This window comes from Choloepus didactylus, chromosome 16 (genome assembly GCF_015220235.1).
Source record: "Choloepus didactylus isolate mChoDid1 chromosome 16, mChoDid1.pri, whole genome shotgun sequence".
NCBI lineage: Eukaryota > Metazoa > Chordata > Mammalia > Pilosa > Megalonychidae > Choloepus > Choloepus didactylus.
In genome coordinates, this window is record NC_051322.1 from 73,918,414 (window position 1) to 73,945,120 (window position 26,707).

Sequence of the window (26,707 nt, forward strand, 5' to 3'; positions counted from 1 at the left end):
TCTACATAACATTCCAGAAAATAGATGCAGCATTAGGTGTTTAGTGTGTATTGTTCGTCTTAAAGGGGTAAGGGGTCATCCTGGAACTTGACACTGACCAGTGTCAAACTACATTATCCTCCAGATTAGGCATTGTTTCGGTGTGCTAAAGCTGATGAAGTGCAATATACCAGAAATGGGTTGGCTTTTACAATGAGGATTTATTAACCCACACTTTACAGTTCTTAGGCCATGAAAATGTCCAACTCAAGGTATCAACAGGATGATACCTGGACTCTGAAGACAGATGATACCTGACATCAGGGGCACCTCATCACATGGGAAGGCATGCGGCCAGCATCTGCTGGTCCTTTGCTCCTAGGTTTCATTGCTTTCAGCTTCCGGCTTCAGTGGCTTCCTCTCTGTTTTCTGTGTGTCCTCTCTCAACTTCTCTGAAGCTTTTTTTCTGTGTTGTATCCTCTTATAAAGGACTACAATAAGAGGATTAAGACCCACCTTGAATGAGGTGGGTCCCATCTCTATTGAAATAACCTAATTGAAAGGTCCCATCCACAATAGGTCTACACCTACAGGAATGGGTTAAAAGAACATGGGATTTTCTGGGGTACATAACAGCTTCAAACCACCACAGCCATTATAAAATTAATAAATTCAATGTTTGCAAAAATAAGGAAAAACAAATCATCCCTGAGCTCAGTAGCTCAATCTATTTTCATTTTTTGTTTAATCTCTGCTAGTCTTTGTCCAAATTTATGAATACTTTAACATGATTACAATCATAATGTATATTTGCATCTTATTTTTATGCTGCTTAAAGCTCTTCATAATTTTTAACAACTGGGTAATTTTCCTCTCCGTGGACATATGATGATTTAATCAGTCATTAACCTTTTTTTTTGTATTATGAATAATCCTGCAATGACTATCTGCATTATTACAGCTTTATCCTACATTTGGATATTTCCTTAGGTAAAGTCTCACAAGGGGCAAATAGGGCCTGATATAAATATCAGTGCCATAAATAGCAGTGATATAAACATCAGTTGTTTGTCTTAGTTTCTGAGAGTGGATTTGCATTGATTCCATTGTCCTGCCTTTTTTAAAAAATTATTTAATTACTGGAAATATGTTGAGTTGGATAGTAGCACAATTTAGGTGAGAAAGAAGCAAATTTTAAATGAAACAGTGCTTGATTTTTGTAGAAGCATTTGTGAGTAAATGTTCCCTTTTTTCCAAATCTAATTAGAATTTAAGAGGACTACAAAGCATTAAAAAAAAAAACAAAAAAACAAAAAACAAAAAACAACTAATGAACACCAGACCAGAAAATTAGTGCATTTTCATGGCTTTGTAAGTTTGTAAAGACTGTGCTGGTTTGAAACTGTTATGGAACTCAGAAGAGCCATGACCTATTTTTTTTGGTGGGGGTGGGGGGGAGGGATGATCCATAGTAACTAAGGGATATGAAATAAAGTTTATTACTAACATAATAAGAAGCAAAAGGATTTCACAAAAAGAAGGACTCAGGTCCTGTGTAAGATAAAACAAGATCAAGGGGAGCTGGGTGAATCAGGGTTTTTCTGGTGTTAGGAAATGAGACTGGGGGAGGGTTTCCATGAGAGAGTAGGATTTTGTATGGTTTGCTCTTCCCCCTACATGCTGGTTTACATTTCCCAGGCTACTAAAAGCAGATACTTGAAATGGGTTGGCTTAATAATGGAAATTTGTTAGCTTTCAGATTTGAGGCTGAGAAAAATGTCCAAAATCAAAATATCGTAAAGGCAATGCTTTCTTTCTGAACACTGGCTGCTGATGATCCTGGACTCCTCTGCCACATGGTAAGGCACGTGGTGGCAACTGCTGGTCTCTCTAGGCTTGTCTCTCCATTCTTTTCTGGGTTTCATTGCTTTTAGCTTCTTGCTTCCATGGCTTTCTACCGAGCCATGATCTTTTAACCCAATCTTGTTTGCTGGAACATTTTAATTGAGTGTTTCCATGGAGATGTGACCATCCAACTGTGGGTGAGACCTTTGATAGGATTATTTCCATGGAGATGTGGCCCTGTCCATTCAGCATGGGTCTTAATTTAGTTCACCCGAGTATTTAACAGAGAAGCTAGGAGCCAACACAGACCCAAATGCTTGTTGATGCTTTGAGATATTGGAGATGCACAAAGAAAGATGTTGGGAGATGTTAAGCTAAGAAATGAAGCCCAGAATTTGTTCTGGAGAAGCTAAGAGAGGACCCTGAGATGTTTAGAGAGAAACACCCTGGGAGAAAGAAGCAAGGACACACAGGAGTTGAGAGAGAGAAGTGCAGACAGAAGCCCAGAGACATTTCGGAGAAAGCCATTTTGAAATGCAACCTGGCAGCAAAGGATCAGCAGACGCCAGTCACATTCCTTCTCAGCTGACAGAGGCGTTCCGGATGCCATTGGCATGTAAATTTTTGGCCAAATAAACCCCCTTTATAAAAGCTAATCCATTTCTGGTGTTTTGCATAATGGCAGCATTAGCAAACCAGAATAATTCCTAAAAAATTTTTTTCCAATAAGGATTTGAACAAAAAAGAGGTGTGTGGTCCACACACTGGACCTGTAATGCTTTTGGCTTCTGTATAAAAATGTTGTTTTATACAACAGTAATGGTTCATGGTTAAAACATTTCATATTAATAAATTTAGAGTTTCTTAAAAAGTAAAATAAATAAAAGCAAATACCAGTGGGTAAAACCTCAAATCAATGATGATCTTGCTGTGGAAACTGAAGAAATACATTCTCAGCATCCCTCCAGAGTTATAACTCACTTTTATTAGCAGCTATATAATAAACACTCACTGTGACTGTCATTACATTGTAGAGTTTCACTCTCCATTATGGGTATTCATGGCAAACATATCCTGATTGACTGATTTTTTTTCTCCCATCATGTGCCTCCTCCTCACACCTAAAGAAACCAAAATGGGAAGGAAGAAAATTGGATGCTAAATTCAACTTAATTTTTCTTATGCTTATTTCTTAAACCATTGGTTTATTTAAAATAAAACTTTTTAAACAATTATAATTCTTTTGACTGTTCTATTAACTCTTCTCTTGAAATGGAAAGGTTACAACCAGTGTAATAGTTATTCTGATCACATGCGCCAAAATTGCAGTGTATGACTTTCAAAGGTCAGAACCTGTCCCTTCTTTCTAAATGTCAGTGATCAAAGTATGGAAGAAACATTTTTTGGTAACTGCTCAGCCCATATTGTCTTTTATGAGGGCTGTATACCCTCCCCAGCACTGGTGGAAGACATAGGTCACTGCTGCCATGTTTGTCCCATGTGAACCCTAGCTGGGCCAAGGTTGTTTGGCTCGTAACTGAACAACGATCCATGAGCTGGGCCAATCAGATGATCTCTTGAGAAGGTGAGCAGAGAGACCAGCTGTGATAGCCTTCCCTTCTCTCCATCTTGGGTGGAATACTTCCTGCTCCAATGGTATTGAACTTGGCCATGTGACTTGCTTTGGCAAATGGAATATTCTGGGGGAGGTACAATCAGGGCCTTGAATATGCTTGAGGATTGACTTGGCTCTCATGTTCTAGTGGTCTACTGGGAGACTATGCCTCAGGTATGGCCCTTCATCTTGAACCCCAGAAGGAAGTAGGAAGATGCCCCAGTGGCCATCTAAACAAGGAGGAGAAAAACAGACCTGAAACCAAACTTAGTTCTGGAGTCCTGGAACCTCAAGCCTAGCACAGCCCAGTTGCAGCTGAATCAAGCATGAGAATGAGTTATCTTTGTTTTAAGCCCCTATATTTTAGAGTTGTGTATTATGCAGCATTGTTGAGGCAATGACTGACTAATACACTAGGAACTAATTAATTGTGGTTCTTGGAGATGGAAGGTCATTCAGTCTTGTGCTTAAAATGGCCATTTGGGGACCCTACAAGCTAATGAGTAAGTCTAGATAACTGCAGATATCCTTGTCCATTTATCCAGTGGAATATAATCTTTGTTTATTGGAGACTGATTTTTAAGTGGTTTAGAAAGAGGGAACTGGTTCTTAGTCAAATGTGTTGCATGCATTATTTTTTTCCCCAATTTTTTTTGAAATTATTTTTTCTAGACTGCAATTTTATAAGAAAGACAAACTTCTTGAGTGAAGTTGATAAATTTAGGAGAGGATTCAGGTTCTAATGGATTGGAATAGCTAGCAGTACATACTTGAAACTATCAAACTACAATCCAGAACCCTTGAATCTTGAAGACGATTGCATAAAAATTTAGCTTATGAGGGGTGACAATGTGATTGGGAAAGCCATATGGACCACACTCCCCTTTGTCCAGGGTAAGGATGGATGAGTAGAAAAATGGGGGCAAAAAAAAAAAAAAAAAAAAAAAAGGGCACCCAGTGCTCTTTTTTACTTTAATTGTTCTTTTCACTTTCATTTTTATTCTTATTATTTTAGTGTGTGTGGTAATGAAAATGTTCAAAAATTGATTTTGGTGATGACTGCACAACTATATAATGGTCCTGTGAACAACTGAATGTATGCTTTGTATGACTGCCTGGTATATGAATATATCTCAATAAAAATGAATTTAAAAAATTTAGGAGAGTACTGTGTAGTGAGAGAGTGAGAAGTGGTACTGGATGTAAATATTCCTAAGAAATTCAACTCTTAGGACATAATCTCCAGTAAAATGAGAAATAAAGTAAAGCTACTCAACCTGAAAGCTGTAGAAGCTGTTGAATGCTTAAAGAATAGTGTCAGAAATACAGAATGTACCACTGACTGCAGACACAGAAAGTTACTTTCTGGAAGCTTATGACAATGGAAGCATTTGCTCTGACTAGTTGGCCTGTTTAAAGCACACTATGTGAGCTAGATGAAATCCCAAAGTCTTCTTGATGTGAGGAAGGAGTTGTTTTGTTTTGTTTTATTTTCATTAAAAAGTTTGCATTGTTCTACTGGTGATCCTTTCAGCATATTTCAATTTCTTATGAAATGTGAAAACATAGCTTAATCAGCGTGTTGGTATGTGAGAATTCAGATGTTCTGTGAGCCAGTATGCCATAGAATTTTAGGGACTGTAGGGACTCTTTAGCTGCAAGTGTAAGGAAATCAAAGGAAACTTGTTTAAATGATGAAGGGAATATATTGGCTCCTGTACCTGAAAAGTCCAGAAAAGGGCAGGCTTGAAGAAGGGCTGGATCATCATCTGAGCAGGTGTCCTTCCTGCTCCCAGGGTCCTACGGCTGGCTCTCCTTGCAGCAGAAAGTTGTCATTCAGCAACACTAACTACGTTAGGGCTCCAAGTCATGCTCAGCGAGGAGTCAGAGCTCATCTTGTATGGTGTCTACCACTGAAGAAAAATTGATTTCTTTCCCAGAAGTCCCTAGAAAATGCATGCTCTCATCTTATTTGCCTGGGTTAGGTCATGTGCCACCCCCAAACTTATCTTTATGGGTAAGAGGGACAGGAAGTGCTCATGGATAAAGGCCACACAGGGCCCACTTGTCTGGGAAGAGGACTGGGAAGTGCCAATGCTGGCCACTGGTCCCAGTGGGGCTGCCCTGTTGGGTCAGATGTGGTCCTTGCTGGAAGTGGGGGGTGAGGGGTGTCCCAGTCCATTGGGGGTGGGGATTCAGACAGGTGGATCATTATAAAACAGTGAGGAAGGAGCTGGGGCAGCCACAGGGCAGGTGAGGCAGGTCTGCAGGAGAGGCTGGAGGTGGTCTGCAAGAACACACAGGAGTTCAGTAGACAGAGGAGCAGGGAGAAGGAAAGCATTTTGGATGGAGAGGACATCCTGCATAACATAGCAGCTTCATTGGGAAGCTTACAGTAGTAACCAGCATAGAAGAAACCTTAAAATAAAAATTTGCAAGGTAACTAGCAGAACCATAAGGGAAGATTTAAATACTGGCAAAGAATTCTTCCTGCCTAGTTCCCGTGGCTCACTTCCCAGTGATGGTCAGCACGTGGGGCCATGAAATCTCAGTGGGGCCCTCTGGTGAGTCATGTAAAACCCTTCTGAAGGAACACAGTGAATCCAATTTGCTTGCTAGGATCTACATGCTTCTAGAAGGCAGGGGCTCTGCTCTTCAGTTTTCTAAGATTCTGAGCTTTGTACTAAGTACAAAAGAAGCTACTGAATCCCATTCAATGGTGAGCACTGCACAGAATTTTAAAAGTAAACCCCCCCAAGGATTCACAGAATCCTGAATCCCATGGATGGATATGTGTAGCATTACATCAGGATCCTGTCTCTCTAGTGGCCAAAAGAACAAAGACAAACCTAAGACATTACAAACAAGAAAACAAGATAAGAAAACAAAAGCTAAAAGAGCCCCCTCCCTGCACACACCAAATTCCAATCTCCTTCTTACTTGAAGAAAAGTGTTGGTGTGGCAACTGGAGTCTTACTGTCACACGCTGCTTGTTCAGGACCATGTTTGTTTTCTGTCTTGGTCCTCAGTGCTGTGTCATTTCACTGCTACTGCATAAATAGTCCATAAATAGATTCAGCCAAGGCTGTTTTCATCTCATTGTGAGATACCAACATCGACTTATAAATTGCTTCCAATGTAGAGTAACATCATCTCCATCTCCACCCTGTCTGGACTGAACTTCTAAAACCACCAGTAGAAGATGCTACACTCTTGCTTAACACTTACGAGGCTTCCTACTGCGCTTAAATTATGTCTCAAAATCTTTACCATGACCTACATAGCATTGTGTGATCTGGCCTTGCATGTTTCGGGCCATACCTTGCTCTGGTCACCATGACCTTCTTTCAGTAACTCAAAGAAGCCAGCCAGCTCCTTCTGCTCTTGGGCCCTGCCTGGAGCTCCTCCACCTCTGAGAACCTCTTCTCATCTTCTGTTCTCAGCTTTGTACCTCAGGCTTTTGTTCAGACCCACCATTTACCCCTCTGCCTGCTCCATGCTCTGCTGCCCTCCTTCTTGACAGCCCACCCTCAGAATCCTAAAGCCCCCAGAGTTTCCTGCTCTATTCTAAGAGGTAATACCTAGGCTCTGTATTAAACATAGATGTCATCCAGAAAACTGGAACCAGACCCTGGTTTTATTTAATTAAAATTTAAAAAAAATTGTTATTTTTTTTTCGCATGCTGCCTGTATGCCCAGCTGCAAAGCTACTTTCCACTCTGAGCTTTGTTTTCCCCATGGCATTAAGAACACTGGCTTTTCAGGGTTGTTGGGGGATTTCATGAGAACGTGGACACACATACCCCAGTATCAGGTACCGGGGCTCTCAGAAGAGATAATTCCCTTTCCTCTTTTTGTGAGACAGGAGATGTGGTACTTATTTATGGATTCTGTTGTCTAATGTTCATATATGTGCATGGGATGGGCACATACATAGAAATATAAGCTTTGGAATGATGTTGGGTGCAGCATCTGGGGTCCCCCAGGGACAAGCCAAGTGATGTCACAAACTCATTCAGCTTCTCTGAGACTCAAAGTCCTCATCCATGAAAACAGTGAAAATGGCCATAATGCTAATACCTCCCCAACTGCTGGGAGGGCCAAATGAGTTAACAGAAGGGGAGGTGTTTTTGTAAACTGCAAAGTTATATGCTACTGTCACTCATAAAATAATTGCACTCCAACTTTTTGCTGTTTTGTGCTGTTCTCTCGGCATCTCACCTGGGTAGGTGGTACCTCCGCAGCAGGTCTCTGAAATCCCCTTGACCAGATCCCTGGCCCAAGAACCTAGATGATCTGCAGATGACACTCAAGGAGAGAGCCTGCTGATTTTGTGAGAGCTGGAGGCAGAGCTGTGCCAACTGCAGAGATCTGCTCTCCCTGCCAGAGCTCACGCCTTCCAGAGGTGACTGAGCGAGGTAGGGGTATAGGGGCCCAGCCATTTGGATGGGGTGGACCACCCTTTCTCCTCTCCTCTGCTGACCCCGTCCTCCCCAGCACAGGGACCAATCCCAGGGTACCCCCAACAGCATCCTGCACACCAAAGTCATCTCAGCACTGGCCTCCGGTGAACCCAGCCTGACACCTAAGGTGTCCTAGCCTCCAGATATGACCCCTCACGTTTTCTCCTGGCATTTGGATTGGAGATCATTCTGCTGTCATTGCGAAGCAGCAAAACAAAACATAACACCGAGTTTGTATTTCTGAGTTTCTGAGAAGGGAGAATGTATTGTGTAATTTGGTAGCTCATAAAATGCCATTTACCATGTGTGTTAAGCATTGTTATTAGAGGCTATTTAGGGGCTTGAAAGTTTCCTATGGCAGGGACAGCCCAAGGGCTTATTTTACAATTTCTAAGTTCTACAATTATTTTCCTGCTAGAAACAAGTAATTCCCAGCCCACCAAAATGGTTTTGGAATAGAAAAATAATTGAAATCTTTTTCCAATTTATTTAACAAAGCCAGAGTAGCCTAAATACCAAAACCTAGTAAAGATTGCACAAAGAGGAGAAAACTGCAAATCAAATCCAGCAACATTTTAAAAGAGCAATGCACAATGGGGCTTCTTGGAGAGGCTGTGGGAAGTCAAGTGATGCCTGCAGAGTGCAAGTTTAAACCCCAATTCTACTTCTTTCCAGCTTCGGGACTTCAGCCTTGCTACCTAACCTCTTGCTTGTGAAATGAGAACAACAGTGCCTGCTTGCTAGAGTTTTTGTAAAGATTAAATAAGGTAATTCATGTGTGGCACTCAGTATAGCCCCTGGCACAAAGGGCTTCAGAATGTGCCCTAACCCTGACAGGGGTGCCCACCCATGTAGCCCTGAGAGTTATTTATTTATTTATTTATATTAAAAAAAACAACATTTTTTAAATTAAATACATAATCCTTTGGCTTATATAACAACATGAATGAAAATATAAATTACTTTCAATATTCATTATTATCTAGTAAAACTGTATTTTAGAGCTCCCACACGGTTTAGCACCTAGTATAGTAATTTTCAATTTACACACTAAATCTTGTTTCTAGAATCAGTGAATCTTTGTATCCCTAACACCATGTATATTTGGCAAATGGATGAAATGGTATAATTGATCTTCAAATTCTAAGTAGTTTAGATATGCCTACCTATTTGACAGCAATCCTACAGTACAAATGGAGTGATTCAACGTTTCAACTTTTTGAATAGGAAGTAATCGCGTGGTTTGAAACTCAGAAGATACGAAAGGGTATACAATGAAGTTCATGGAGCGTTTTCTTTACATTCTTCACCTTCGCTGCTTTCTGGGGAAACCAGGTTCTTCCGCATAGCCCTCTCTTGTGTAGGAAGAGTAAATAGGGAATGCTTGAATCTTCTTATGTATCTGTCAGCAATTTCACTTTTGCATACACCCAACACCATTTCCAACACAACAAACTGCCCAAATTCCGCCCGCGGCTCTCCACACTGGATCCGGGGGCATGGGAACGCCTGGTCTTGCGTCCTGGTGTTTGCTGGAGAGGTCCTCTGCTCCTATATGAAACCCAGATCAAACCCCGAACAGCAAAGCAGCCGCAGTCGGTGTTGTGGGTTTGCCCCGGAGGTCTGCTGTGCATCTACGCCTCTTGGTGTCCCACAAAGATCCCAGGGCGCTCTAGGGTCGGTGTTTTAGGTACCAGACAAATGAGAGGTCCAGAAGCTATTGCCACAAACCAGGATATTCGGCCAGAGAAAACTCTTTATTCTCTTTTTGAGGAACAAAAGCATGCTCAAGGTTTAGAGCGTGGCGTGAAAGATACAGTCCTTGCCGAGGGGTAAAGTCTTGAGCAAACAAGGCGGGGGGTGGCACAGTCCCAGCTGCAGGCTTCCGGCTCTGTTTCCCAGAGAGCCACACTGGGAACACGGGGCCCCTGTCATCGCAGAAGCTGAACCACAGAGGGATCTGAGCGGGCCAAGCCGCCACAGAGCTTTAACCTTTGGCAGCATTTAAATCCGTATATAGAGGAAGAGAAGAGAAGCCTAGACCAAAGAAACGACCACGAGAATACAGTCGGGATGCGCTTTTGGGGAAGAGCAGCGCTTCCCTTGCATGTTTACTGGCGAGCTCTGAAGGCTGACGCGAGGTGTGGGACCGGACCCTGCGGGAGCGAGACACCAGAGGCGCCCGGGACTCAGGCCGCAGGCTGGCTGAGACGAGGTACCGGAACGCGGCGGGCCAAAGGCACAGAGGTTGGCCGGGAGTGCGGCGAGCGGGATGGGCGCAGAGGCGCGCGGTGCGTTGGGGCCGGTGGGCTGAGGACCAGGGCGCAGAGGCGGGCGGCGGGCCGCTCGGAAGCGCAGAGGTGCGAGAGCGCGGCGGGCGGGCCGCGACCGCAGAGGTGCGCGGTGCGCTGGGGCCCAAGAGCGGAGGACCAAGAGCGCAGAGGAGAGAGACGGGCGGCGGGCGGGCCGCGACCGCAGAGGTGCGCGGTGCGCTGGGGCCCAAGAGCGGAGGACCAAGAGCGCAGAGGAGAGAGACGGGCGGCGGGTGCGCAGCGCTGAAGCGCTGGAGTGCAGAAGTCCGCGGCGCGCAGGGGCCGGTGGGCGGTGGGCGGTGGGTAGTGAGTGGGTGGGCCGGCCAATCCGCGGTGGGAGCAGGCCCGCCCACGTTGAGCCCCCAGCGCACCGCGGACCCTCGTCCTGTCCCGAGGATGGCGTCGCGCCCGGGCGTTTCTCGAAGTCTGCGGACGCCGGGTGCCGGGCTGAGCCGTCCTACTGCCTGGCCTATAGACTGTTGCTGGGGAGCAGAAGGCACAGGGGAAGCCGTATTGGTAAATAGCCGCGACTTTCTATTTGATATTGTACTGAAAGGAACGCAAAATCATGCTTAGTTTTAGACGTGGCAGAAAGCCAGAGATGGCAGCTAGCCTGTCCAATGAATTTTTAAAACAACTTGATAGGATGTCTAATAGATGTTTCATAGGTAGATATCTCTGAGATAGAGCCATACATGAATATATAACAAATGATTGCATTTCAGCAGATACGTGTTATTATAGATATTAATAATGAGAATGATGACAGAAATTCTAATTCTCTCCCCAGATCTGAGTTTGGAGGGCAAAGGGATTTTTGACTATAAATCATAAATGAGCAGCTGTACGAAAAGGGGAATGAAATATCTTGCTGTAGTACTACATATTGTAAATGCCTTGTTTCTTCCTGCTGTGCTTATGTGGAGCTTAACCCACCCATCAGTCAAACCCCATGGAATTTCAACTAATGCAAAAGTCAGGGAACTATTTATTGAGGGAAAAACAACATTCTGTCTTCCTCAATTTGGACATTGTATGTGCAGCCTAAGTTCACAAATGGAAGACAGTCACTTCTTAAGTGTAATTTTGCTCACATTAACACATAGTTACAGTGTTCATTACAGCCATGAAGATGAAATCCTCATGGATTAAAGAATGTCAAGACACCTGGATGTCTTTTTTAAAAGAATACCAGTTGGTATACGCTTCAGAAACCTGAAGTCACTTGAGGAAGATGTAGGATTGTGGAAATCAAGTGGCTGGAAGGGTTATGAGTTGGGTGACCATATAATGGGACCTGTTTGAGAGTGACATTGGGTGCCAGGACAACAGGCATAATAAGTGACACTGTTGTAGGGACAGTCATTCTATTAAGAAATATGTGAAAGGATGGGGGCTCAGAGAAAGGAGAACAGAAGAGGCTGGTGAAAATTCTGAACATGCATGTTGGGGGACAATATTTCAGGGTTCAGTAATACAAGCAAGGATGGGGCAAGGTAGGTTAACTCCCTTTTTAGGTTTGCATGCTATTGTATTTCTTTGTTGTATTTCTCTCTGGTTCATGAATTAAAAACCTATTTTACAGTAAATTTTCTGTCAAGAAGAGGAGGCCTTTTCTCCCAGCAATGAATTCCTCATGTAACCTGCACTTCTTGGATCTCAACCTGAATGCCACAGAGGGCAACATTTCTGATCCAGATGGCAAGAACAAGTCTTCTCCGTGTGAAACCATGGGCATGTCCGTGGAGGTCTTTCTCACTCTGGGTCTTGTCAGCCTCCTGGAGAACATCTTGGTCATTGGCGCCATCGTGAAGAACAAGAACCTGCACTCCCCCATGTATTTTTTTGTGTGCAGTTTGGCCGTTGCCGACATGCTCGTGGGCATGTCCAACGCCTGGGAGACTATCACCATATACTTGATAAACAACAAGCACCTGGTGATGGCAGAGGCCTCTGTGCGCCACCTTGACAACGTGTTCGACTCCATGATCTGCATCTCTGTGGTGGCCTCCATGTGCAGTTTGCTGGCCATCGCGGTGGACAGATATGTCACCATCTTCTACGCCCTGCGCTACCCCCACATCATGACGGCGAAGCGTTCCGGGATGATCATTGGGTGCATCTGGACTTTCTGCACAGGCTGTGGCATCGTCTTCATCATTTACTACCAATCCACTTACGTCGTCGTCTGCCTCATCTCCATGTTTTTCACCATGCTGTTTCTCCTGGCGTCCCTGTACATACACATGTTCCTCCTGGCACGGACCCATGTCAGGCAGATAGCGGCTCTGCCAGGTTACAGCTCCAGGTGGCAAAGGACCAGCCTGAAAGGCGCCGTCACCCTCACCATGCTGCTTGGTGTTTTCATCGTGTGCTGGGCTCCATTCTTCCTCCATCTCATTTTAATGATTTCTTGTCCTCAGAACCTCTATTGTTCTTGCTTCATGTCTTACTTCAACATGTACCTCATACTCATCATGTGTAATTCCGTCATCGATCCTCTGATCTATGCCTTCCGCAGCTGCGAGATACGGAAGTCCTTTAAAGAGATTATTTGTTGCCATGGCTTCAGAATCACCTGCAGGTTCTCTCGCAGATATTAAACAAGGGTTTCCCTCTCTCTTTGTAGCTCTCTTTGCTCCTTTGTTTACTGTATGGTAAAGTCAGGTACATCCAGCTAGTTGAGATACCTAGAAATCAAAACCGTGCACTCCCTTTATCTTTTGTCCGTCTTGAATTTGTGCTTATGATGTATTGATTTGTTGTGTTAAATAGGCACATGTTACTTATCCATTTGGGGAACAGCCTGTGTTCATCCTACTTTTTCTACTGCTGCTACCCATTGCTAGGTTGGCCCCTCCATCCTTTTATCTGTAAGCATCTGTGTTTTCACTCATACAATGTCTAAACACCATTAGGAGCCAACTTTAACTTAAAGAGAAGCTGTGAAGAGCTCTTCATGAATGATTGCTCTTTCTTCCCAGAAGCGGTTCCATAACTTTGCTTGAGGCTCCCAGGGAGTGATGCATGCTTTAGCTTTCCTTTCTTGAACTTTTGGTTTATTGTTTGTGTCAATAATTGTCTGAGGGTGAAATTTCCTGAATTATGCTTCTTCCAGTCACGTTTTTGCAGATATGAAATTTTATGAAATATCTTGCTCAGGTATTGTTAGGGTCTCTGTGACTCTTACTGTCATGTTCTGATTGCTGTAAGGGGGCTGGTCTTTGGCCGCAGGGACCCCCTTGTGCTGCACGAGGGATATGTTCCTGGCCAGGCTGCAGTCTGCCCCATCACTGTGCACTTGGCAGCCACAGAATGCCAGCTGCCCAGGCTATGATCCAGGGAGTCCCATCTTTCCAGTGTGGGATGGAATGGGCAAGCCTGAATTCAGGTCCTGACTCTGGCTTTCATTGACTGTGTAGCCTTAATCATCTCTTTCAGGTTCCCCATCTGTGCTGACCTCAGGAGAATTGTATGAGAAGAAATGAGTGTGCCTTGTTTTCTTGTAAAGCACCTTATGGATTTGCTTTTCACTTTTCAGAAATGACTCAGATGGGGCGGATACAGGGGAGGGCAGCTCCATGGTCTGGAAACCAGGACACCTGCTTCACTACCAAGCAGCATGTGACCTTGTGTCAGTCTCCAGCTTCTCTCTCCAAGTGCCCTTTTCTCTGAGGGGAAGGGCTTGGATCCTTGCAGCTCTCATACTCCAGTCTGTTATTTTTGGTATTAATGTTTTCTTTTTTGTTTTGGACATTCACACCTAGACTCTTCACACCTAGGCTATCGAAGGGAAAAATGTAAATAAAGCAGTGGGCCACTGGGGTCGCCAACAATGCTTTGGTTGGGGAGACAGAAGGGGAACCCTTCCTGTTGCAGCCTGTCAGGGTATAGGAGCTTCCTGGGTGCAGTGCAAAGAAATAATTTATAGGCATGACTCCCATCCTTGGGAGTGCAGAGTCCAGAAAAACTTGTTGCTGTCATGAGCAGGAAAGCTGTATAAGATGTTAGAATCTTTGAAAAATGGACAATTGGCAGGTTGTCAGCAATTGAGTTTTGAAGGAGCAACTGCCCCTTCAAATGATTCCTGTTTCTTTTAACCAAAAATCCATATTGTGTATCTGACTGGGAAGTAAGTAATCTCAATTTAATTATTATGGGAAACCATGGTACGGCATTTGTGTGAGCCAGCTCTGGGAAAGCTAGCCTTTTGCCCACCTGCTCACCTCTGTGTTCTGTGCCCACAGCAAGGTCTCGTACAGAGCAGGTGCTCAGATGATGTTTGTTATTTTTGCTGAGCAAATGTATGTTTAATTTGCTGCCTAATGGGCTGGAGTACTAACTGAAGTCAGCAGGTTCTGATCCTATGCCTGTAACAAAATTTGTGCCTTGTGGGTTTAAATTGGCTGCATCTGGGAACTAAATTCTCCTTAGGTTAACTATCTGCTCTAGGGTGCTCCATGACTTTTAAGATCTGGCCTTTTATATAAATATCTTTGAGAGAAGTTCAGATGTCTTTTAATGGCTACTTACAGAGCACAGAAATAGCCCAAGTACTCAGATGCATTTTCATTTGGAAGGAATACATGTATATGGTGACTTGATGAATCTCTGTAAATGAGCCAACCCTTGACACCACAGCACAAAACCCCCAAACAAATCCATGTCCCTGTCAAATATTGTATGGTGTTGTATATTAATGCTTTCTGTTCTTGTAGGAACTTTCCATGGTGTAAAAATATCTGCTCAAAGAAATGTTAATAAATGGAAGGACTGGATGACACATTTGAACTTGTCATTCTGATGTGTGATATTCAGAGTGTTCTGGTCTTTCTAACAATTTGTTATCAATTAGTGCAAAATTAGAAGGAACACTAATTGGTGAATTAAGATGGAATAATTTCAACAATATTTATTGCCTGCAGGATGGCCATTTCTCAGTTCAAAATGACTAACTCCTAAAAGTCTACTGCGATGAAATGAAATAAAATAAACACAGTTGACATTTTGTATTATCCGGGAATCTGTCTTTTAGTCAATAGTCAACAAGTAGGACTTTGAGGATGTCATGTATCATTTAAGGCCTGGAAGCTGTGGCCCTTAAATTCTCTGCCATCAAAGAGCTTACAGGGTGGGAAGGATGGTCCGTGATTCAAGGTAATGCATGTAAGTGAGCATGAACTTGTGAGGCACAGACTATACTTTTTTTTTTTATAATTCAGTTTTATTGAGATATATTCACATACCATCATACAAAACATACAATCAATTGTTCACAGTACCACCATACAATTGTGTGTCCATCACCAAAATTAATTTTTGAACATTTTCATTACCACACACACAAAAGTAATAAGAATAAAAATTAAAGTGAAAAAGAACAATTAAAGTAAAAAAGAACACTGGGTGCTTTTTTTTTTTTTTCCCCTGTTTTTCTATTCATCCATCCATCAACTAGACAAAGGGGAGTGCGGTCCATATGGCTTTCCCAAACACATTGTCACCCCTCATAAGCTACATTTTTATACAATCATCTTCAAGATTCAAATGTTCTGGGTTGTAGTTTGCTAGTTTCAGGTATTGACTGCTAGCTATTCCAATTCATTAGAACCTAAAAAGGGTTATCTATATTGTGCATAAGAGTTCCCAACAGAGTGACCTCTTGGCTCCCTTTGGAATGTCTTAGCCACTGAAGCTTATTTCATTTCCTTTCGCATACACCTTTTGGTCAAGAAGATGTTCTCCATCCCACGATGCTGGGTCCAGATTCCTCCTCAGGAGTCATATTCCACGTTGCCATGGATATTTACACCCCTGGGTGTCAGATCCCACGTAGGGGGAGGGCAGTGATTTCATCTGCCAAGTTGGCTTAGCTAGAGACAGAGGAGCAACAAGACTACACATTTTGTAAAATGAGAGCTATGGTACTCTTCCATGCCTGTGGAAACAATTCTTACTGGTGGATGTGGGGGTGCATATCAGAATTTTACGGTGAGTGAGGGTGTAATTTTGAAAATTCCTGGTTAGTCTCTACATCAGGCCCAGATGTAGCCCCTTGTGATCTGGAGACCAGTGAACTGAAAGGATAACTTTTCTGATCCCCTCCCCCCTCCCCCAGCCAGTAAATAGTGGTAGAGCAGGGCCCACCCAGACAATCTATTCGCAAATGAGAAGAATGGAGGACACAGCATTGATTTTAAGTGGCTAGTGGCTACCATATTGGAAAGTGCAGATCTAGAACTGCTTCTTAGGCTTGCTGTATGTTTCTCCTTTTTGCCCTGATGCTTCTTCCTTTCTCTCATCTTAATTATGAGAGTCGATCAGGCATTGGTGGAGAGTCATACCTGCTGTTTCTTTTCCCTGAGCCATTTCATCCAATTGGAAGGATTTGCTGGATGCTACATCCTTGGTGGATTTATACTCTGAACCACTTCCTAATCCGCTCAAAGGGTTTAGCAATGATGGGTCCTGCTTCATCCCTCCTTTGTTTCTAGTTACATGATTTTACCCCCAACCTTGCTAATATGATAGAGGCATGCTCAAGTCTAAGGCAGGGGAGCACCTGATGGGTCCAGTAACCCCTCTTTATGCTATGAGCTTAAAGAGAATCTTAGTCTACTCTATTTTAAGTACATATCCCTCTACTAGGTATATACTCAAGGAGAGTGAAACCAGGGTCTCAAACAGATAGTTGTACATCAGTGTTCATAGCAGCATTATTCACAATAGCCAAAAGGTGGAAACAACCCAAGTGTCCATCAACAAATGAGTGGATAGACAAAATGTGGTTCATATATTACACGAAATATTATTCAGCCATAAAAAGGAATGAAGAGCTGCTATATGCTACAACATGGGTGAACCATGAAAACATTATGCTCAGTGAAACAAGACACATAAGAACAAAAACTGTATGATATTACTTATAAGAGATGACTAGAAATAGCAAATCCACACAGAGAGAAAGCAGATTGGAAGTAACCAGGAGGATAGGGGTATGGGGGAAAGAGGAGTGTGTGTTGTAAAAATAAGAAAAAAACAGAACAAAATAAAGTCACATGATCCAACAACAATGTGGGCAGAGAAATCCTATCCCCCTGTGTATTTGGAAGGAGGAGATGTGAGTAGAATCTGTTCACCAGCATGATGTGGGGAGCATGGCTGTCATAGGGTCTTGGTCCTCAAGGAGACTGCATGTCCAGAACTGTTATAACAGCAGTGTGAGGGGAAAGCAGCCAGCACTCAGGAATCTCTGCATAATCATAGAGGTACTCACGCCACCTGCCACAGACCCGTGGTGTGAAGGGTAGCGTGCACACCAGCAGCCAGTTCCCGCAGTGGTTGTGGGGCACGTAGCAGAGTTTTGGGGTGAAGGGATGATTTTGGAAACGCCCCAGAGGTGATTAGGAAATACTTCGCTCTTTACTCCTTCTCCACGGAGAATCACCATCGTGTACAATTCAAGAGAGGAAATAATTAGAATTTGTAAGCTCAGGGTAGATTAAAATATGAGCTCATTGTATCCAGTCCTTGAAGGATGTGTTGGATTCCATCAGTTGTAGAGGAAAGGGGAACGTGGAAGGGGAAAGTACCTGAATGAAAACAAGTGTTTGATTGGTGGTGAGACAGCCTGACCAGAGTCAAGGGTGTATGTCGGGCAAGAGTGGAAAGGCACTGAAATGTTGGAAATTATAGACGTGAGATTATGTGGGCCTTGAAAGTCAAGGAGGAGAATCTACTTTACACTTGTTTTATAGGGACTAGAGAGCCAAGGAAAGTTTTTCTTTTCTTTCTCTTTTTGAAAAACATAACCAAGATCCGATAAAAGCTGTTCTTATAAATTAGCTTGATAGTGAACTCGAGCTGACTTGGGGAGGGGTGGCAGGGAGGCTACAGTCAGAAAGGATGGAGGGTTGAGGGCCTGGGCCGTGGCTGTGGATGGCAATGGAGAGAATAGGAGGTCATGCTAAAGAAGGTTCTTTCTCTTTGACACCTAATCACTACTAGGTTTTTCCAAAAAGGGACTCAGACTCTAGTTTGCCAGTTATTGCTACTCTCTTCCTCTGTTGTATTGGTTCTTCTTTCAGTGTTCAGAGTTTTGGCCCCTAGATTGAGTGCTAACTCTTTTTTTTTATCTCGATATCTTTCAGATCACAACTTGCTATACATTTCTCCCATCCCTCCTCTTCCACCCTCCCTCCCTCCATCGCCCTCACTACCCTTTTTTTTTCCTTTTTAATTTTTATTGAGATTGTTCAGAAACCATACAATTTTCCAAAGATCCAAAGTGTACAATCACTTGCCCCTGGGTACCCTTATACAGCTGTGCATCCATCACCACACTTAATTTTTGTTCAATTTTTAGAAACTTTTCATTACTCCAGACAAGAAATAAAGTGAAAGATGAAAAAAGAAAAAAAGAAAAGGAAACTTGAATCCTCCCTTATCCCTAACCAACCCCCCTCAATTGTTGAATTGTGGTGTTGGTATAGTACATTTGTTACTGTTTATGAAAAAATGTTGAAATACTACTAACTGTAGTATATAGTTTGCAATAGGTATATATTTCTTCCCTATATGACCCTCTATTATTAACTTCTAATTGTATTGTCATACATTTGTTCTAGTTCATGGAAGTGATTTCTAGTATTTGTACAATTGATCATGGATATTGACCACTATAGGATTCAGTTTTATACATTCCCATCTTCTGACCTCCAACTATCCTTCTGGTGACATATATGACTCTGAGCTTCCCCTTTCCACCTAATTCACACACCATTCAGCACTGTTAATTATTCTCACAATAACATGCTACCATCACCTCTGTCCATTTCCAAACACCTAAGTTCAACCTAGTTAAACATTCTGCTCATAATAAGCAACCGCTCCCCATTCTTAAGCCTCATTCTATATGTTGGTAACTTATATTTCATGTCTATGAGTTTACATATTATAATTAGTTCATATCAGTGAGACCATACAATATTTGTCCTTTTGTGTCTGACTTATTTCACTACTATAGTGCCCTCAAGGTTTCTTCATCAACCCATTTCTTTTTAATATGGTTTTGTTCACCCACGATGCATTCTGCTTAAGCAAACAATTGATAGTTCCCTGTATAATCATGTATTTATGCATTCATCACCATCACCACTATCTATATAAGGACATCTCCATTTCTTCTACAAAGAAGGAGAAAGAGTCAAAGAAGGTGGAGAGACAAAAGAAAAAGAAAAAGAAAGAAAAAAATGTCAGCTAAAAAGCAACAAAAGAAAAGATAGAATTAAACTAAAGTACAATAAAAGAGTCAGACATCACCAATGCCAAGAGTCTCATACCAATCCCTTACGTCCCCTTCTTATAGGCATTTAGCTTTGGTATATTGCCTTTGTTGCATTAAAGGAAGCATAACACAATGTTTCTGTTAACTATAGTCTCTAGTTTGCATTGATTGTATTTTTCCCCCAATACCACCCCATTTTTAACACTTTGCAAGGTTGAAATTCATTTGTTCTACCTCATGTAAAAACATATTTGTACATTTTATCACAATTGTTGAGCACTCTAGGTTTCACTGAGTTATACAGTCCCAGTCTTTATCTTTCCTCTTTCCTTCTGTTGTCTCACATGCTCTTAACCTTCCTCTTTCAACCATAGTCACAGTCATCTTTGTTCAGTGTACTTACATTGCTGTGCTACAATCACCCAAAATCATGTTCCAAACCTCTCACTCCTGTCTTTTCCTATCTGTCTGTAATGCTCCCTTTAGTATTTCCTTTAGAGCAGGTGTCTTGTTCACAAACTCTCTCAGTGTCTGTCTGAAAATATTTCAACCTCTCCCTTGTTTTTGAAGGATGGTTTTGCCAGTGTTCCAGTTTTCTAATGCTGCCTTTTTGCAAAACACCAGAAATGGATTGGCTTTTATAAAGGGGGTTTATTAGGTTACAAAGTTACAGTCTTAAGGCCATAAAGTGTCCAAGGTAAGTCACCAACAATTGGGTACCTTCACTGGAGGATGGCCAATGGTGTCCGGAAAACCTCTGTTAGCTGGGAACACATGTGGCTGGCATCTGCTCCAAGTTCTGGTTTCAAAATGGCTTTCTCCCTGGACGTTCCTCTCTAGGCTGAAGTTCCTCTTCAAAATGTCACTCTCAGTTGCTCCTGGGGCATTTGTCCTCTCTTAGCTTCTCCAGAGTAAGAGTCTGCTTTCAATGGCCATCTTCAAACTCTCATCTGCAGCTTCTGTCTCAACTCCTATGCATTCTTCAAAGTGTCCCTCTTGGCTGTAGCAAGCTTGCTCCTTCTGTCTGAGCTTATACATTGCTCCAGTAATTTAATTCAGACCCACTCTGAATGGGTGGGGCAACACCTCCATGGAAATTATCCAACCAAAGGTCTTGTCCACAGATGACTGAATTGTATCTCCATGGAAATACTTAAAGGATTCCAAAATCTTATCAACACTAATATGTCTGCCCACACAAGATTGCATCAAAGGTAATGGCATTTTGGGGGACATAATACCTTCAAACTGGCACATTCCACCCCCTGGACCCCAAAATGACATTGTTTTTCCATATACAAAATACATTCATCCCACAACAATATCATTAAATCATTCATTTAAATGAAACTTAGATCATTTCAGTAACAATAGTTAAGTACAAGATCCCATCAAAATCAATTATAGGCATGGTCGGTCCTAAGGCATAATTCTCCTTTAGCTGTGGATCTAACAAGAACTTGTGGATCTAACTTAGAACAAGTTATGTGCTTCCAATATACAAAGGAGGGACACTCATAGGATAAACATTCCCACTGCTATAAGGAGAAACTGAAAGGCAAACAGGGTTTAAGGGACCAAAAGAATTCCTAAAACCCACAGTACAAACTCCATTAGATTTCAAAGTCTGAGAGTCATTAACAGAATGAGGTTGTATTTTTGGGGCTTGAGACAGTGGGAGTCTAAACCTTCCTAAGGGCCTTTGTGGCAGCCCCTTCCTCTCCAAACACTGGGGTGAGTGCTCCAACATATCCACACATTGGGGAGATCAACTTCTCGGTCCACCTCCTCCTCAAACATTGGGGTGGCAACCAGATTCTCTTCCATCTCCGGGGCACATGTTCAACCCCTTCAGAACGGTGGGGTGGTGGCCAGGCTCTCCCCAGACCCTTGGGAATGTGCTACACCCTCTTTGAGGCCTGAGGCCTCCTTGGCTCTGTCTTTGAAGAAATGTTTCCTTCAATTTGTTCCAGTCCTAACCAGCAGTGGCTCTGTCTGTAAAGAGCTCACAAAAATTCTGTTGGTGTCACATGAAGCACACAGGGGTCAAAGCCATCAGACAATAGGACTTTCCACAGATCCTTTCTGCTTAACTCCTCCTCCAATCTTGGCTTGTACTGAAATGGTGGCTTGGTTCCATGTTTGGTTACATCCTCATGTTGGGCTGTAGCTTCTGGGGTTTTATACCCTGGAAGCCCAGAGTTTTTCAGGCCATCAATTTCTGGTTTCTTTGAAACTGAGAGTTCATTTCTCAGCTTATCTCTGTCTTCTTGCATTTTACTTAATCTGCAAGTAAAAGCCAGACTACTTCTATATTTTGCTTGGCAATCTCATCAGCTAAATATTCCAGGTCACTGCTGTCAAATTCTTCCTTCCATTCAACACCAGGACTAATTTCACCAAATTCTCTGCCACTTTAAAACAAAGATCACCTTCCTTCCAGTTTACAACAACTCTTTCATCATTGCTGCTCAAGACCTCATCAGAAGTATCTTTAGAGTCCATATTTCCACAAACAGTCTCTTTAAAGCAGTTTAGGCCTTTTCTATCAAGCACCCCACAATTCTTCCAGAATCTTCCCCTTATCCATTTAAAAAGCCATTCCAACATGTTTGGTATTTGCAAACTCAGCAGCACCAGCACCCCACTTCCGGTACCAAAATATGTTCCAGTTTGCTAATGCTGCCTTTTTGCAAAACACCAGAAATGGATTGGCTTTTATAAAGGGGGTTTATTTGGTTACAAAGTTACAGTCTTAAGGCCATAAAGTGTCCAAGGTAAGTCACCAACAATTGGGTACCTTCAAGGGAGGATGGAGAATGGCATCTGGAATACCTCTGTTAGCTGGGAATGCATGTGGCTGGTGTCTGCTCCAAGTTCTGGTTTCAAAATGGCTTTCTCTCTGGACATTCCTCTCTAGGCTGCAGCTCCTCTTCAAAATGTCACTCTCAGTTGCTCCTGGGGCATTTGTCCTCTCTTAGCTTCTCCAGAGCAAGATTCTGCTTTCAATGGCCATCTTCAAACTGTCTCTCATCTGCAGCCTCTCTCTCAACTCCTGTGCATTCTTCAAAGTGTCCCTCTCGGCTGTAGCAAGCTTGCTCCATCTGTCTGAGCTTATATAGTGCTCCAGTAATTTAATTCAGACCCACCCTGAATGGGTGGGGCAACACCTCCATGGAAATTATCCAACCAAAGGTCTTGTCCACAGTTGGTTGAATCACATCTCATTGGAAACACCCAAAGGATTCCAAAATCTAATCAACACTAATATGTTTGCCCACACAAGATTGCATCAAAGATAATGGCATTTTGGGTGACATAATACATCAAGCTGGCAGAGCCAGATATGTGATTCTTGGTTGGCAGTTTTTCTTTATCTTAAATATATCACATCATTTCCTTCTTGCCTCCATGGTTTCTACTGAGAAATCTGCACATAGTCTTATCAAGCTTCCTTTGTATGTGATGGATCACTTTTCTCTTGCTGCTTTCAGAATTCTCTCTTTGTCTTTGACATTTGATAATGTGATTATTAAGTGTCTTTGTGTAGGTCTATTCAGACACATTCTGTTTGGGGTATGTTGCACTTCTTGGATCTGTAATTTTATGTCTTTCATAAGAGATGGTAAATTTTCATTGATTATTTCCTTTGTTATTGCTTCTGTCCCTTTTTCCTTCTCTTCTCCGTCTGGGACTCCCTTGACACATACATTCATGCACTTCATGTATTCATTCAATTCCCTGAGATGTTGCTCATATTTTTCCATTCTTTTCCCTATCTGTTCTTTTGTGTGTAGGATTTCAGGTGTCTTGTTCTCCAGTTCCTGAGTGTTTTCTTCTGCCTCTTGAGATCTGCTGTTTTCTGTCTCCATCAAGTTTTTCATCTCTTGTGTTGTGCCTTTCATCTCCATAGATTCTGCCAGTAGTTTTTTCAAACTTTTGATTTCTACATTATGTTCACCCAGTGTTTTCTTTAAATCCTTCATCTCTTTTGCCATATCTTCCCTGAACTCATTGACTTGGTTTTTGATATGATTTAGCATATTTCTTTGAAAAATCTTTAAATAATTGTTTCATTAAAATGAAACAATATCTCAACTGTGTCTTAACTGAGGTGTAAGTTTGTTCCTTTGACTGGGCCATATCTTCATTTTTCCTAATGTGATTTGTAGTTTTCTGTTGTCTAGGTGTCTGGTTTCCTTGGTTACCTCAATCAGATTTTCCCAGAACAGACTGAATTCAGGTCTCAGAATGGGGCTTTATTCAGAGTCAAGTTTCCCCGAGGATGTGTCTTAGAGGTTGACAGACTTTTCTGTGAGGTCTCTAGCCACTGTGCTTTGCCTAAACTGCCCAGCAGGTGGCACTTTGTCAGCCTGTCTCTCCTGATTGGTGTAAGGAGGTGTGGCCCCTTTAATTCTTAGCTTAGTTTGTTTCTGTTTTGACTGTTTTCTCCCAGGCCCTGGGGTCTAAGTTCTGAAGGGAAGGCTGGCCTTAGAGCTGGGCCCCACCTCCTTCCTCTTAGGGAAGTTGCACCCCCTAGGGAGTTATCTCCTGCATTTGAATATCTCCTTTATCTCTCTGACTCTGTTAACTCCACCCCTGTCTGGGTCAGAGCTCTGGGAACTGAAAATGGCTGAAGCTCTCTCCACTGAGCCCCTCAAGTTGATAGAGAGAAAAAGGGACAGGAAACCCCTGTTCAGAGCCAATCCATAGCCCCCCAGTTTCACCCATTGGTCAGATGGAGCACCTGGTCTTCTGGGCTCCCTTTCCTGGAGTATAGGTGTTTTCTGGCTCTCTCAGCTCAGTCTCTAAAAGCCTTTGTATTTTTCCTTCTTTCTTTTTAATCATTTTTTTCCCCATCAGTCCCACTTCCTCTCCACTGGGAGTGACCTCAGGGTACTTTGCTGCTTGTTAGGGATTTGTCTATGTTTGCAGCTTGTATTCAGCAGTCCACATTTGTTAATTAAAAGCCCAGTTGGGGCTGGGTTGAGAGAATTCTAACTTGCTCAGAGAATGCTGCTTTCTCACACAGTGAGGTCCTGCTGCTCAGACTGCTGTGGGCATGGGTCTACAGTTTTTATTTACATATTTTATGCTGTGATCTCAGCCAATCCACCCAATCCAGATTGGTGTACAATGTGTGAACAGTCACAGTTGTCTGCCAGCAGTTGTTCCAGATTATTTACTAGTTATTTCTGGTTGTTTATTAGTTGCTTCAGAGGACTAACCAAATTCCACACCTCTGTATGCCACCATCTTGCCACTAGGTGTCTGGACTAGATTTTATGCAGTGGTATCTGGGATAGGTAATTCTGATCCTCACTATATCTGAGCCACTCATGAGCTTTCTTTTTGCTTATTACATTAATTTATTAGAATCATTCACATTTGGACCAGGTTTTCTTATATAGGATTTCTTTGCTTTTTTTTTTTTTCTTTCATGGATTTTCTGATTGCCTTTTGTTCTGGTTTGCTAATGCTGCTGTTATGCAAAATACCAGAAATGGATTGGCTTTTATAAAAAAGGTTTATTTGGTTACAAAATTACAGTCTGAAGGCCCTGAAAATGTCCAAATTAAGGCATCAACACAGGTATATCTTCACCGAAGGAAGGCCAATGGTGTCCAGAAAACCTCTGTTAGCTGGGAAGGCATGTGGCTGGCATCTGCTGTCCCAGGTTGTGTTCCAGTTCCACTCTTAGCTCCTGTGCATTCTTCAAAGTGTCTCTCTTGGCTGCAGCAGCTCCTTCTGTCTATGAACCTTTTTATAGGACTCCAGTGATTCAATTAACACCCACCCTGAATGGGTGGAGTAACACCTCCATGGAAATTATCCAATCAAAATTCTTGCCCACAGTTGATTGAGTTACATCTCCATGGAAACACTCAAATGATTCTGACATAATCAACACTAAAATGTCTGCCCCTACAAGATTGCATCAAAGAACATGGCATTTTGGAGGACATAATACATCCAAACTGGCACGCCTTTCTTTTTTCTTGTTGACATAAGAAACACGTGTCATCTTTATCATGTCTCTAGGATCTTCCTGCAACTAAGGGAAAGTTTTCTCTCTTTAGTTAATTCTCTTTCTGTATCCCATATTTTCCTCTTTCTAGAATACCTTTCTTGTGGGGTTGAATGATCTGTTTTTAGAAAGGATGCCTTGCAGGTTGACAGTCCATGTCCTAGGATGTCACTGAATGTCTTTATTTCACTTTCACAATTGATTGAGAAATACAGGTTGGAAATTACTTCCCCTAAGTATTCTGTGCCATTTTGAATGTATTGTGTCCCCCAAATGCCATTATCTTTGTGGTCTTGTGGGGCAGACATTTTAGTGCTGGTTAGATTTGCTTGGAATGTGCCCCACCCAGCTGTGGGCGATGATTTTGAAGAGATGATCCCATGGAGGTGTGGCCCCACCCATTCAGGGTGGGCCTTGATCACTGGAGCCATATAAATGAGATGACTTAGAGAGAGGGAACTGAGTGCAGCTGTGAGTGATGTTTTGAGGAGGAGCAAGCTTGCTGGAGAAGAATGTCCTGGGAGAAAGCCATTTTGAGGCCAGAGCTTTGGAGCGGATGCCAGCTGCCTTCCTAGCTAGCAGAGGTTTTCCGGATGCCATTGGCCATCCTCCGGTGAAGGTACCCGATTGCTGGTGTGTTACCTTGGATGCTTTGTGACCTTAAGACTGTAACTGTGTAGCGAAATAAACCCCCGTTTTATAAAAGCCTATCCATCTCTGGTGTTTTGCATTCTGCAGCATTAGCAAACTAGAACAGATTTTGGTACCAGAAGTGGGGTGCTTTTGCTGCTGAATTTGCAAATACCAAACATGTTGGAACAGCTTTTTAAATGGATAATGGGGAGTTTCTGGAAGAGTTGTGAGGAGCTTGATAGAAAAGGCCAAAACTGCTTTAAAGAGACTGTGGAAATATGGACTCTAAAAATACTTCTGACAAGGCCTTGAACAGAGATGATCAATGTGTTGTTGTGAACTGGAAGAAAGGTGATCCTTGTTTTAAAGTGGCACAGAATATGGCAAAATTGAGTCCTGGTGTCAGATGGAGGGAAGAATTTGAAAGAGACAACCTGGAATACTTAGCTGAGGAAATCTCCAGACTATGTGTGGAGGAGGTACCCTGGCTTCTCCTTGCAGCGTATAGTAAAATGCGAGCAGAAAGAGATAAACTTAGAACTGAAC

The 26,707-nt window shown here is 42.6% G+C and overlaps 1 protein-coding gene across 1 annotated transcript; it reads left to right on the top strand.

The window, feature by feature from the left end:
• Positions 1-11,818: 11,818 nt before the first annotated feature.
• MC5R (melanocortin 5 receptor) lies at positions 11,819-12,817 on the top strand. The gene has a single exon (XM_037806189.1). The coding sequence runs from the start codon at positions 11,840-11,842 to the stop codon at positions 12,815-12,817; it is 978 nt and encodes a 325-aa protein (XP_037662117.1). The 5' UTR covers positions 11,819-11,839.
• Positions 12,818-26,707: the final 13,890 nt, after the last annotated feature.

Coding starts and splice junctions, on each gene's coding strand:
- MC5R (XM_037806189.1), top strand. CDS start 11,840: ATGAATTCCTCATGTAACCTGCACTTCTTGGATCTCAACCTGAATGCC.